Here is a 13,659-nt window from a genome sequence, read left to right as displayed (position 1 = left end):
CAACTCCAGTCTTCTAGACCCCCTCCCCCCCCAACAATTGGGGTCTGGGTAATGCCAGACAATACCGGGTCTGGGTAATGCAGCTAATGAGGATAGAGGAAACTGCCCTACTCTCTCCCTGCTCTGGGAGATCGGGAAATCCCGCGGCACCCTTTTGATCCTCTCACGGAACCCCCGAGTGCCGCGGAATCCCGGTTCGGAAACACTGGTCTGTGTAACCCAAAAGGATTGAGCATGGCAGAATTCTTCAACTGCAGAGTTTCTCATCTAAAGCAGAAGAAGACATTACAGATCCAGAAACCAACATGTGATCAATGGCAATCTAATTGCTATTAATATCAGATGTTTTGATTACTTACCCCGAGCTATGAGATTTTAATAGGTAGAAGGTGTGTCAGCATATTGCACTGCCTTCATGGCCATTTGTAACTTAGAACATTAGCTATAATTATTATCTATTATTTTTCTAGCACTTCTGGCAAACATGAAACACTCTTTACAGGGTGTATATAATAAATTGGGCTGAGGGTACAATACCATATTGTAATTATCATTAGCATTTGAAGTCAGGGCTTAATACGTACCCCTAGATCCCTACGGGTAAATGGGGCAGGACTGTGAATTTGTCATGCGATAATTCATCTAAAGGAATTACCCATAAGATTTAATTAGAAGAACATTGGGTCAATCAGATAAAGAAACATTATGAAAATTTCCTTTTTAATGGAGCTCGCCTATTTAATTATCTACAATAAACTTCTTAATGGACTTTCAGACCTTTTTATATGCAAACCAGCCTCGTTTGTTCATTTTGCAATCACAGCTCGTGAATGAATTTGATACAAGTGTTATCAGGAAACGGAGCACCATGCGGGTAAAAACGCGGCCCTCTCTTTGCATGCGGTCTGTCACGTTATAGTCATTTAATCTTGGAACACAAGGTAAAATTCACACAGAAAACCCCCAGCAATGTACAGTATTGCCTTGGAATGAAAGGGACACAAGAATTCGTGGAACATTGCAAGCTTCAATGTAAGTATATTTAGGCACCATGACTGGTAATTAAATAAAATGTGAGCTCTCGACATGTTACCTCCGAGTTAAAAAGCTCTTTAAATTGAGGAGTGAAGTTTTTAGCTCTGATACCTTTCATGACCAGTTCCACTATATATACAACGCATACTACTGTAGTTCTGTTATGGACTTGTACAATACTGAAGAAAGTGTTTACGGGCCTTTAAATAAGGTTGCCAGGCGACGTCTCCAAAAATACTGGTGAAAGGTGCGACACACTCGAGATGCACCCACACCCCCGCCCGCTCACTGGTCCATGCTGTTTGGTCCTCTCCTTGGCCCCACCCCCAGGCTTCTGACACCTCCTCCTGGTTGGCTGCATTACTCAGTAGCAGCCAATCAGTATGGAGCAAGTTGCCCAGCCCCCTAGAAGCAGCCCTGCGCTCTCTCTGCTCAGGGAAATCCTGCAGCCTCCCCCCCCCCCCCCAAGCCGGTCAGGTCACTATGGCCAGAGAGGTCATACCAGTATCACTGGACAGTGTCCAAATACAGGACAGTCTGGTCCAATACCGGACACCTGGCAACCCAACGTTCAGAGCTGCAGTGATCAACACGGCTCTAATTATTGAACAGAAATAAGCTGAAAGTAGGAAGCAGCTGGGGGGATCCCCCATGTATTGTGGGGTTAGGGTGAGAAAATGCAAAGCGTGCAGATGGAGGCAACCCCAAAAATGACGTATAAGACAGAATTACTTTCCTTTTTCATATGTACTATGGTGATGAATGGAAGTTACTGCTCCATTCATTTTGCATTTCTCACCTAATAAACGAGGGGTTTTGTTGACTTCAGTAGCTGAACGCTGAATGTATTTGCCCTGTAAAGTGCCTTCTTCCTATGAGTGATTTTGTATTACGATTTGTTCTCTTGATTGGACTTATTTACGAAGGTAATTTTGTGTAGCAATTGATTTGAATTTTTTTGCTGATTCTTTATATTTTGATTTGATTGTTTTTTTTCCATTTAATTTGCTGTCTGTTGTGGAGCATACAAACACCAGTTATCAGGGAAAATGTGTTTTATGATACACTAGCCTTTACATTTAAGTAAAACAATGTGTGTAAAGTATGTATTTGTTCCGCTTATTTTATTTATTTATAAATATTTTATCAGAAAAGGTATTATGAAATCAATATTTAATTCCAAGTATGTCCTGAGATACAACACAGAGATGACAACCGAAGACAAATAGCATAGTGCATAGATCCAACACGTGTAATTCAATATTGTATTTTGAATAGTTCATAAAGTTTACAAGTTTGTTTTCGGAGCAGGAACTGATCGGGTTATTGATTACAGTAGCTTGTATCCTCCAACCCCATGATAATGTGATATATTGTATCCATTCTCTGTAAAAAATAGACAAAGAGAATTGGAGGGACTTACTGTAGATTGATGTAAGTCAAACTAAAGGCAGAATAAACAAAAATAAAACAATTTGTTAATTTTTGGTAGCAGTACAGCCACTGAGACCCAGTGGTACATTTTGAATATGTCCTAAAGATACTTTGTCATGTCAGGGAATATCAGAGCTCCATTCAGTGAACTTTAGTATACAGACACTTGAAGAAGAGACATCAAATTAAATTGATTAAAATGAATGTAATGGAAAGCGATCCTGATACAGAGAAGCAACTTCACAGCGTATTCTATAGGAGAAAGTGACAATGGAGAGTCCAGAAATTGTATAGGGGCAGCTGTCCAGAGCTAATTGTTCAACTCCTTCTAACTTTTAGTCAGATGCTTCTGAAAATTTGCAAGTACACAACTTTAGAGAGGAAATATGAATTCAATATGATGCAGCATAGAATTGTGTGTCTATCCTCCGGTGGAATTCACACTCCACATAATCACTCCCCTTTTTGTGATCAATAGTCTACTATTCGCATCACATTATATTCCAGAGTATATCCAAATACAGTACAATAAGAGGAACATTTTTTAGGTATGGTCCAACTGCAGGAGAGGTACCATAGTAGGGTGTCTGAGTTTGGGGCAATGCTGGTAGCTCAACAAGTTGACCTCTAGCATTTGCAAGCTGGCGTTCCCAATGTAGCTTACCCAGCGTCACAAGAATCGACACTACATTTCATTGGGCGCTCCCATTTCAAAGAAGGTACCTTCACCGTTAGCCTATTTACTTTCTGAATGGGTCCCTTAGAAAACGGATTTCTTAGTAGTTTGTGATATCTTCTGTTTCAACAGTTGAAAAAGAAGTAACCATTTTTACCTAAATTTGAAGAGAAGGCTCTAAGGACCCATCAATCGGGCAGAGCCAAGCCGTGCACACGAAATAGCTTTTACTGGAACAATATTGAACTATAATCATGACTGAGCGTTTGACCGTCACCTGACTTCCTGCCGGCTTTCTATTTCTTTCCCTTAAATTGCTCTCAGAGGACACAAGATCATGTTGGTTCAATATCAAAGTCTTGTGTTAGAACATATCAACAAAAAGCTGCGCTTCAAGTAAATTAAATCATTTTTAAAAGTAGCCGGAACAAAACCTGCACTTACAGTACAAGCAGCGAGGATGAGACTGACATTTAAATTGAAAAGGTATATGGGTCGATGATCGTGGTATACAGTTAATGTGCAGATATATTGGGACGCACAGCTTGGTGAGTGATTGTCCCCAGACATTTAAAACAAATTAATAATACATTCATGTAGTTGACCTGTAGGTTCTTGGTGACTTTTTTTCTGACAGGGATAATGATGTTTAAGTTTGTTTTATTTTGCCGGGTTACTGTGTCTGTGTGACAAATTGCCATTCTGTTTTATATGTGCCGTAGTAGTTAAACCAACAAAAGAAAAAGACTACTTTTCTGGTAAAGCCATTGGGCAGTAAAGTATCTACTAGAGCGAGAATGTGTCTTAGGCTACGGCCCCCGTGTCAGCTCCTGCACGCGCGCCTGGCGGCAGGTACATGTGTGCAAGGTGCGACCTGCGGTCTGTGCTCGAGCTTCAGGGGGAAAGACAAGATTGTGATGGGGGCGCGGCCATTACGTCACGCGGCTGGTTCACCCTCATTGGCTGAACCGCCGCCGTGACGTGGACAATGCTCGGGTGCCGCACCAAAAGACAAAAATCTTGTCTTTTGGCCAAGGCTGTCGTGCATCGCGGCTTGAGCGCGCACGCACACACGCCAATTGGGGCCTGCCCCATAGAGGGCTGTGCCTTGTGTGCGGCGTGCACGCTGTAACGTGCGTCGCAGCGGCCACTGGGAACTTGGCCATACAGCAGAAGACTGGGATTAAATATCCAAGTTAATTGTAATTCATGACACTTTATTCCTTTACTAATGCCTTATACAGTACTTTACGGATAAGAACACACAGTAATAATCAATTGTTTCCGCTTGAATTGTGAAAAGGTGTTGAGTGCAATCGTTGTATTCCGAGCTCCAAATAACATTTTGCTTTGTTGGAGGAATCTACTGATATTTTCATTTTTAACCAAACAAACTACACTATATATTTCTTCTTTTTCTCTTTTTTCCCCCCTTTTTCATGCTCCAAAGGACTTGTATGTATGTTGAGTATGATAGTTACATTCAGAGCTCCACGTTAAACTGTCTGTTATAATGTGTTTTTCAGTGGAGGGCTGAACTGGTGTAAATACTTATTTGTAAGGAATACATATCACACTCCTTAACAATGAGAAGATTATATCTAACTCTTCCCCTCCTCAAACATCCTCCTCATAATCATCATCTCTAATACATCCACTCTCCCCCTTCCAAGTCTTCCTCCACAAAACTCTCTACTCCAGTTATTTTAACTACTTCCATTTGAGTCCTAACTCTTTACAGGTACAGTATGTTTCTCTCTACATCCCACTCACTGTTCTCTTCACCACTGAACTGTATCACTTACTCTCCATCTAATCAGCTTGCATCTCCTTTTCACTCGTCCCAAAGACTCATACTGTATCTGTCGCCTCCGCAGCTCAATAAACTTCAAATCTCAACTATCTGCTGCCCAACTCTCTGCTGCCCAACTCTCTGCTCCCCAACTCTCTGCTCCCCAACTCTCTGCTGCCCAACTCTCTGTTGCCCAACTCTCTGCTGCCCAACTCTCTGCTCCCCAACTCTCTGCTCCCCAACTCTCTGCTCCCCAACTCTCTGCTCCCCAACTCTCTGTTGCCCAACTCTCTGCTGCCCAACTCTCTGCTGCCCAACTCTCTGCTGCCCAACACTCTGCTGCCCAACTCTCTGCTGCCCAACTCTCTGCTGCCCAACTCTCTGCTGCCCACCTCTCTGCTCCCCAGCTCTTTGTACTTACAAGTTTATTGTTTTCACACTTTTCATCAGTCTTTCTGGATTCCCATGTATGTATTCATGTCTACTGTAGCTTCTCCCATTATTCACTCAGTCTCTCCCCTCCCATGCGTACTACAGATTTAGCCAACGTTATTGCAACGCTGCAACAAGGCATACACAAGGCGCCATGTTTTAAATCAGCTGCGTGGGCAGGGCTAATGCACCATTTCACCCCTGGGAATGCGCCACTGATTGAAATAATGTTGGCTGCACCTGTAGAATAAAGGTGCATTTTTCTTCTGCTCTCCTATTATTATTTAGTATTGTGTTTAATTATGGTGCATAAGGGTATTGATAGTTTGATCCCTAAGGATCAAATGAAAACCCTACAAAATTGCACTCTATGATCTGCAAGTATAGTGCTGCCACTTGTACTTACTCCATACAGTAGGATCTGTTAAAAAAAACAAAATAATAGGTAGAGTATTTTATTTGATCCTTTCAGTGTTTGCAGGCTTTTATGTTCCGAGTGTTATACTGGTGGGTGCCTCAGTGTAGACAAGATTAATTTGATGACATTCCATTTGCATTTACTCTGCTTTCACATGTTGTCTCCTCATTCAGGAATGTCCCCAGCTTCTTCAGACTGAGAGGATCCTGATTCCTGTGGAAGTGGTCAAACCAATCACCCTCAAAGCAAAGAACTTGCCCCAGCCACAGTCAGGCCAGAAGGGCTATGAGTGCATCCTGAATATCCAAGGGAATGAGCAAAGGGTTCCTGCTCTGCGATTCAACAGTTCCAGTGTGCAATGTCAGAACACCTCAGTAAGTGTATTAAATGCTGGTACAAAAATACTTAGGGCTACAGAAAGGAACATAAGAAGCATATATCATGCTTATATTAAGGTTAATTTATTCCACACCAGCAATGTCCATGTTTACTGTTAGACTACAGATACTATTTATGTTTCGGTTTGTGAGCTTGTCCTTACATTCTATGGTTCCCTTGTGCATACCCCATGGACGCCCTTCATTACCACCCCTGCAGGGGCTGTTCTGTGCATCCAGTTCCAAAGTGCGGGGAAACAGTTTCAGGCGAGAAGAATCCTGTTGTGCAGCCGACACAACATACCGTACAGTACCTCAACATGCAGGTCTCCTCTAGGACAGAGGTACGAAGGAGGCCCCTACTCACATTATTGTGACAGCCAAGAAGAGAGGATGAAAGCTCCATACGGGTCCTGAAACGTCGTTTCTCCTCTGTTCTTGGCGGTCACAATAAATGGAGAATTGCATGGTGAGCTTGTGAGTAGAGCGCTACTTTATAGGGGACCTGCATGGTGAGGAATTTGTTCTATGCATCCACCGCTCATTGACTGAAGAAGTATTTTATTCTCCCAATTTCAGACAAGTATGATCTAGCCTTGATTTAGTCATGAATAAGCTTCCACCTGTTCCTAACGTTCAGATATCCCAAAGTCTCCCTTACCCTGTATATTGCCACCCTTTCTTTTCTTTGTCTAGGCCGCACCTAATGATGACGTTAAATTCTTCCCCAGGGTTTTTCGAAAAAAAAAAAAAATCAAAAGTACAGTAAATCCCAATTTAATACAGTACGTAGGACCATACTTCCTAAGCCCTGCTTCTCTATAAGGCAGGGACGCGCAAACCTTTTTGTGGCGCTCCCCCCTGCCTTACCTCCACTGTTGGCTGCCCCCCTCCTTACCTCTGAAGGCGGCTGAATCCCAGTAAGTAGAGGTTGCAGAGGCCTTGTGCGTCCCCCCGGCATTTAATTAAATGCTTTGGGGAAGAGTGCGGGACCTCTGCAACCGCCCGCACCCCTGCACCGCTGCTTTAAGGCACCGTCTTCTGGCGCCGGAGTTTATTCTATGGCGCAGCACTGCTTGGTATATATGGTCTTTAATCAGTGTATTGAATATACATTCATGTTGAGCGAGCTACTGATACTGTTTGGTAGTGAAGGGGTTACTGTATCTTTACTTGCTTGCTGGCTTATTAGAAATAAAGTGCCCAATATAATTCATCCTCCTAAAGATGAAGCGGGGAGTACGAGGCGTCCAGTCAACTTGAAACTGGTAGTTGAGTCACGAGGACGTGGGACATCTGGAGCCCGACGTCATGATGACCTGCAGAGTTTAGGCCGGGGGGTGGGCAACTCCGGTCCGCAAGAGTCACCAACAGGTCAGGTGTTCTGGATATCCCTGCTTCAGCATAGGTGGCTCAATCAGTGGCTCTGCCTTTCATTGAGCCACCTGTGCTGAAGCAGGGATATCCTGAAAACCTGACCTGTCAGTGGCCCTTGAGTACGGGAGTTGTTCGCCCCTGATCTAGGCCATAGAACTCCTATGGGCTAAACCGGTGTGTTCTAATTTATCTAAATACCTGGCATAGACACGCGGGCGTCCTGCCTGCTTCAGCACACAGGCCCATGTGAGTTCTTTATTCAATCCTATGTTAAACATTTTTTGTAAAAACCCTGCCAGCTTGGATTGCTGCTTTAAAAACGATCAGAACTTCACTTCTCCAGCATCACTAGTAGAGCTCTGTATTACACTATGTACTGTATATAAGAGGAAGCAGGCTATAAGGCACAGTAAATATGAGACGACTGTGTGTATGCCCAAATGTCTTTATTTGCCATTAAATTCTGCATTTTGTCTGCTTGAAGCCCTTTTGTCACAGCCGTGGGCCCCTGGGTTACTATTCCTGAGCCCCCCTCACACCACAGAAGCGAGCGCTTCTAATAATGCCGTCTCATGAAATAACTTATTTTGGTCATTCAAGTCTAATAATAATAATGATTATATTTGCATCTCATTTTGTAGGCGTAATGTTATCACATTTTCAGTCTGCTCACTGTAAGTACAGTAACAGCAGACGTCGCATGAGCCTTTCTGCGTCACTACAGCCACTGATAATAATAATAATCGCTGTTTTTTCTTGTCTGGCGCTGTACACAGATATTTTGCGGGCACGGGTCCCTGCCCCATAGAGCTTACAATCTATGTTTTTGGCACATGAAGGAGATAAGGTGACTTGCACATGGTCACAGGGAGGTGAAACTGGAATTTAAACCAGACTCCTCTGCTTCACACTCAGCATCATTGTTCTCTGAGTCACTCAATGACTGAGCCGTTCCTTCAGCCCTGGGAGGCTGCAGTGTATCACTGGGAGGCTGCAGTGTATCACTGGGAGGCTGTAGTGTATCACTGGGAGGCTGCAGTGTATCACTGGGAGGCTGCAGTGTATCACTGGGAGTCTGAGGCTGCAGTGTATCACTGGGAGGCTGCAGTGTTTCACTGGGAGGCTGCAGTGTTTCACTGGGAGGCTGCAGTGTACCACTGGGAGGCTGTAGTGTATCACTGGGAGGCTGCAGTGTATCACTGGGAGGCTGAGGCTGCAGTGTATCACTGGGAGGCTGCAGTGTATCACTGGGAGGCTGAGGCTGCAGTGTATCACTGGGAGGCTGCAGTGTATCACTGGGAGGCTGAGGCTGCAGTGTATCACTGTGAGGCTGCAGAGTATCACTGTGAGGCTGCACTGTATCACTGTGAGGCTGCAGTGTATCACTATGAGGCTGCAGTGTATCACTGGGAGGCTGCACTGTATCACTGGGAGGCTGCACTGTATCACAGGGAGGCTGCACTGTATCACTGGGAGGCTGCAGTGTATCACTGGGAGGCTGCACTGTATCACTGGGAGGCTGCACTGTATCACTGGGAGGCTGCACTGTATCACTGGGAGGCTGCACTGTATCACTGGGAGGCTGCACTGTATCACTGGGAGGCTGCACTGTATCACTGGGAGGCTGCACTGTATCACTGGGAGGTTGCACTGTATCACTGGGAGGTGCACTATATCACTGGGAGGCTGCACTGTATCACTGGGAGGTTGCACTGTATCACTGGGAGGCTGCACTGTATCACTGTGAGGCTGCAGTGTATCACTGTGAGGCTGCAGTGTATCACTGTGAGGCTGCAGTGTATCACTGGGAGGCTGCACTGTATCACTGGGAGGTTGCACTGTATCACTGGGAGGCTGCAGTGTATCACTGGGAGGCTGCACTGTATCACTGGGAGGTTGCACTGTATCACTGGGAGGCTGCAGTGTATCACTGGGAGGCTGCACTGTATCACTGGGAGGTTGCACTGTATCACTGGGAGGCTGCACTGTATCACTGGGAGGCTGCACTGTATCACTGGGAGGCTGCACTGTATCACTGGGAGGCTGCACTGTATCACTGGGAGGCTGCACTGTATCACTGGGAGGCTGCACTGTATCACTGGGTACTGTATCTCAGTCACATCATTGCAAATCTCCTAACAAAAAAAAACATATTTCACACACTAATTGGGCACAATTACTCACAGTATTATGGGTGCATTTTCATCCTCTTCGCGCCCCCTCCCCTTCTAGCTACAATAATGCAAATTTCCAAAACACTTCTAAAAAATATGTATAGATACCGTATAAAGCAAGTATGTATTCCGTGGAATTAAATACTTTATTTCCAGTGAAAAGCAATTGCTGTGTTTTATGGGATGGTACAGACGAGGATCTGAGAGAGTAACATGCACAGTTACGTTGCAGGTTATTGGGTTGTGAACATCTTATGGTCTTGTGCCAGAAATTCATAGGGGTTTATGGTTTGCGAAATTAAGCACAAATGACATACTTTGCATAGCGTTGCCTCTGGGCAAAGAAGAAGGATCGCAGCACAGAAGCAGAGCATGAAACCTACTCTGGCAGGGGTAGGACTTGGGAAGCTTCGCTTTATAGGCAGTGTGATTAGTTTGTCGAGTTTATTGGAAATTCAGACCGTTCGGCTGTTACGGGCCTTTTATAGGACCTAAAATAAAGCACTGGCCAGATACAATCTTTCAGTAGCTCTGGCCAAAGGGGTAAATGGCAGACGTAATGAGGACCTGCGCCTGCCAAGTCCGTTAAACAGGTTATGGGGCAGTCAATAAGTAGACATCATTTTTATTCTAATGTTTTATTGGTGTGTTTCATAAAACCATGGTAAATGGGGTTTTAATGCCTTAATATCTACATAATCTCAATCTGATGATAATTACTGTATTATAAATATTGATGGAGTTAAGTTTGAGGTAAAAAGTTCTGTATTAATCATATTAAAGCAGCCATGCGACTGTACATTCCCCCTTTTTTTCTTATTTTTATGTGGAAAGCGTGTGACAATGTTTAATTCTACATTGTTGCCTACGATAGCAATCATTTGGTTCTCCTGTTATGAATCTGTAAAAATGTGGATTGTTTGCCTAACGAAATGGCCGCCTTCTAACTTTGTGCTGCCGTCTGTGAAATGCTGCGCATATCTCGCCAGTGATCAAAAGTTTTTAATATACATTTTTATACTAGTGTAGATGAGCAGGGGGTGTTCGGAGCAGAACCGTGTTGATTTCAGGTCCAGGGACCCCCTGCTTCCCGAGATACAGGCCCCAATATAGGGTGCCTGTATCTCCTATGCATTTTATTCCCACGGTCACGTGACGCGAGATATTTAAATGCATAGGAGATACCGGCACCCACCCGGGAGGCCTAACCACCCACCCCGGCCCCACTATACCCACCCTGTACCCATTGATTGGCACAGTGGTATATCATACCAATATAATATGGGCATGATAAGCCACTATATCACTCAATGGTCAATCTATTAAAAATCAATAGAAAACAAGCTTTTGCCAAAAAATGCATTGGCTGTCACTGTATTTATCTGTATTTATCTGTACCCTAAAGGGGCACGGATAATACATTATCAGTCAGTGGGCAATCAAAAATTATCCGGATAATAGTAATTTTGCCCATTACTCTACTATATGTGTTGGGGGGGAGGGAGGAGGTTGTTAGGGGTAGAGGAGGTGGGTAGTAGGGTTGTTGTGTTTTAAAATACTTATTGTGGGTAGCGAGGATGGGTGAAGATGACATTTGGCCCTTGGTGGGTGTTTATACATACTGGATGGGTAGCGGGATGGGTTAACCCCTTCATTACCTTAGTGCTATTAACCGTTAAGGTAATGAAGGAATTAACTACTAAACACCCACCAAGGGCCAAATACCACCTTCACCCACCCCCGCTACCCACAATAAATATGGTGGTGGTAGTTAACCCCTTTATTGCCTTAGCGGTTAGCCGCTAAGGTAATAAAGTTGCCTGTAAATGCATTTTAATTGCATGGGATTCATGCCGGGGGTCTCCGGTGCTGTTATTAATGGGTGTCAGCTCTGGAGACCCCCGGCTTGAATCTTTTCTTAGTCCTCTCTCGCTGCCTCTCAGCAGCTTCTCGCCACCCTCACGCCAATTTTGGGAGATACTCGCCATTCTACAGCGGCTATCAGCCTCGATAAGCTAATCGCGGCTACTAGAATTGCACGAGTTTCAGGACCTGCCGATAAGTGGCTTATCGATGCTCACCCGGTGTTCTTTTTTTGAAAATGTGGCCAATTATTGCCTTTATCGCCCACTTATCGAGGCTTACTGAATAGCAGTAGGCATTTTGGACGATAAGTGCTCGATAAGGGGCTTATCGAGGCTTATAGAATAGGCCACTATGTGTTTTTTTAAATAGATTAATTTTGTAGTATTAGATAATACTGTCCATGTTTTTCTTTTAACTACTAATGCCATGTTTAATGATTTTTTGAATGTACTGATCATGCTCTGTTTGCAACAGCAACCATTTAGAAAGTAATATCTGATATATTAGAAAGTAATAATGTCTGACAGACACCTTTTTGAGGTCTTCCCTTTGGTAGCAAAGTATCACAACCAGATCTGTGGCTGTGTTCCAAACAGCAGACAGTTTATGACTCGGAATACGGTAACAATAACGTGTTACACTTAGTAATATATTGTGACCTATCAGCTGCAGCATTTCACATAATTGCAGGACAAAGTTAGAAGGCGGCCATTTCTTTAGTCACACAATCAGGATTTTAACAGATTTACAATAGGAGAACCAAACAATTGCCACCTTAGGTAAGAATGAAGAATTATATATTGTCACATGCTTTAAATATAAAAATAATAATAAATACAAAGAAAAGAAAAGCGGAAGGGGCAAGTAGTATTGCTGATTTAAGGATGTCTGGTCGCCTTTATTACCTTATAGTTAGGGAACATGCCCCTTCTAGTCATAGCCCATAGCAACAGTCCAAGGTTATTTGTCTAACCTGAAAGAGGAGGTTGTTCAGTTTCTTGGGGGGAATCCTTTTAAATAAAAGGCTCCGGAGCCCCGCGGGATAGGCCCATAATGATCAGTTCTAAATGCGAGACCCTAATGCATTGGGATAAGGTGTATACTCTCAGACTGATGGGATATGCATCCCTGGTGATGGAGGTATCTCTACCATGGGTCCTGGTGGAAATGAGGCAAATACAATTGCAGGGACAGTGAATACCATGCAGAGCCAGTGCTAAGGGTACCAAGTCCTGAACCTCCCTAGGATAGTGGTGAGAGCTGCCTGGGGAAGAATACCTAATGCATCTTTATTATTTATTGTATAAAGAGAAGCTGTCCTTATATGTAGAATCTAATCAAAGGAACAACAAAGTTGTTTTTTGTAATAATAATAAAGTTACTGGTGCCCTTTACTGACACCTTTCAGCTCACACGCCCAGCCAGCCTGGATGCCAGCACCCTGAGAAGGTAATTGGAGATGCTAAGCAACACTGTATATAAGACACCTCAATGTAGCACTCTTTCTGAGCCAGTAAACAGGGGTTACAGTAGAAAGTAGTCACCTGAAACATGGCACAAAGATGTAAGCGCTGTTATTATTTATTTATTTATTTTATTTATAAAATATTTTACCAGGAAGTAATACATTGAGAGTTACCTCTCGTTTTCAAGTATGTCCTGGGCACAGAGTAAAACAAATAATACATGGTTACAAGTACAGTTACATAAATGAACAGGGTATACATTATATACAAGACATTGCGTGCACAGTTAAAGAAAATATACATTATGAGCGTATGAAACAGTTACAGACCAGGTTAAAATGTGAGACAGCCTTAGATTTGAAATTACTTAAACTGGTGGTAGATGTGAGAGTCTCTGGTAGGTTGTTCCAGTTTTGGGGTGCACGGTAGGAGAAGGAGGAACGTCCGGATACTTTGTTGAGCCTTGGGACCATGAACAGTCTTTTGGAGTCTGATCTCAGGTGATAAGTGCTGCAAGTGGTAGGGGTGAGGAGCTTGTTCAGATAGCTGGGTAGCTTGCCCATGAAGAATTGAAAGGCAAGACAGGAAAGGTGAACTTTGCGCCTAGACTCT

General features: G+C 43.7%; 1 protein-coding gene across 1 annotated transcript in view; it reads left to right on the top strand.

Annotated features, from left to right (window-relative positions):
• Window positions 1-13,659, top strand: part of PLXNA4 (plexin A4) — a 796,616-nt gene that overhangs the window by 574,803 nt on the left and 208,154 nt on the right. The window contains exon 10 of the mRNA XM_075599345.1: window positions 5,961-6,161. Within this exon, the coding sequence (XP_075455460.1) occupies window positions 5,961-6,161 (201 nt within the window). The remainder of the gene's footprint in view (window positions 1-5,960; window positions 6,162-13,659) is intronic.

The sequence above is a fragment of the Ascaphus truei genome, chromosome 5 (genome assembly GCF_040206685.1).
Source record: "Ascaphus truei isolate aAscTru1 chromosome 5, aAscTru1.hap1, whole genome shotgun sequence".
NCBI classification, from domain to species: Eukaryota; Metazoa; Chordata; class Amphibia; order Anura; family Ascaphidae; genus Ascaphus; species Ascaphus truei.
Note: the sequence above shows the minus strand (reverse complement) of the source record. Positions and strands in the feature narration are given on the sequence as shown.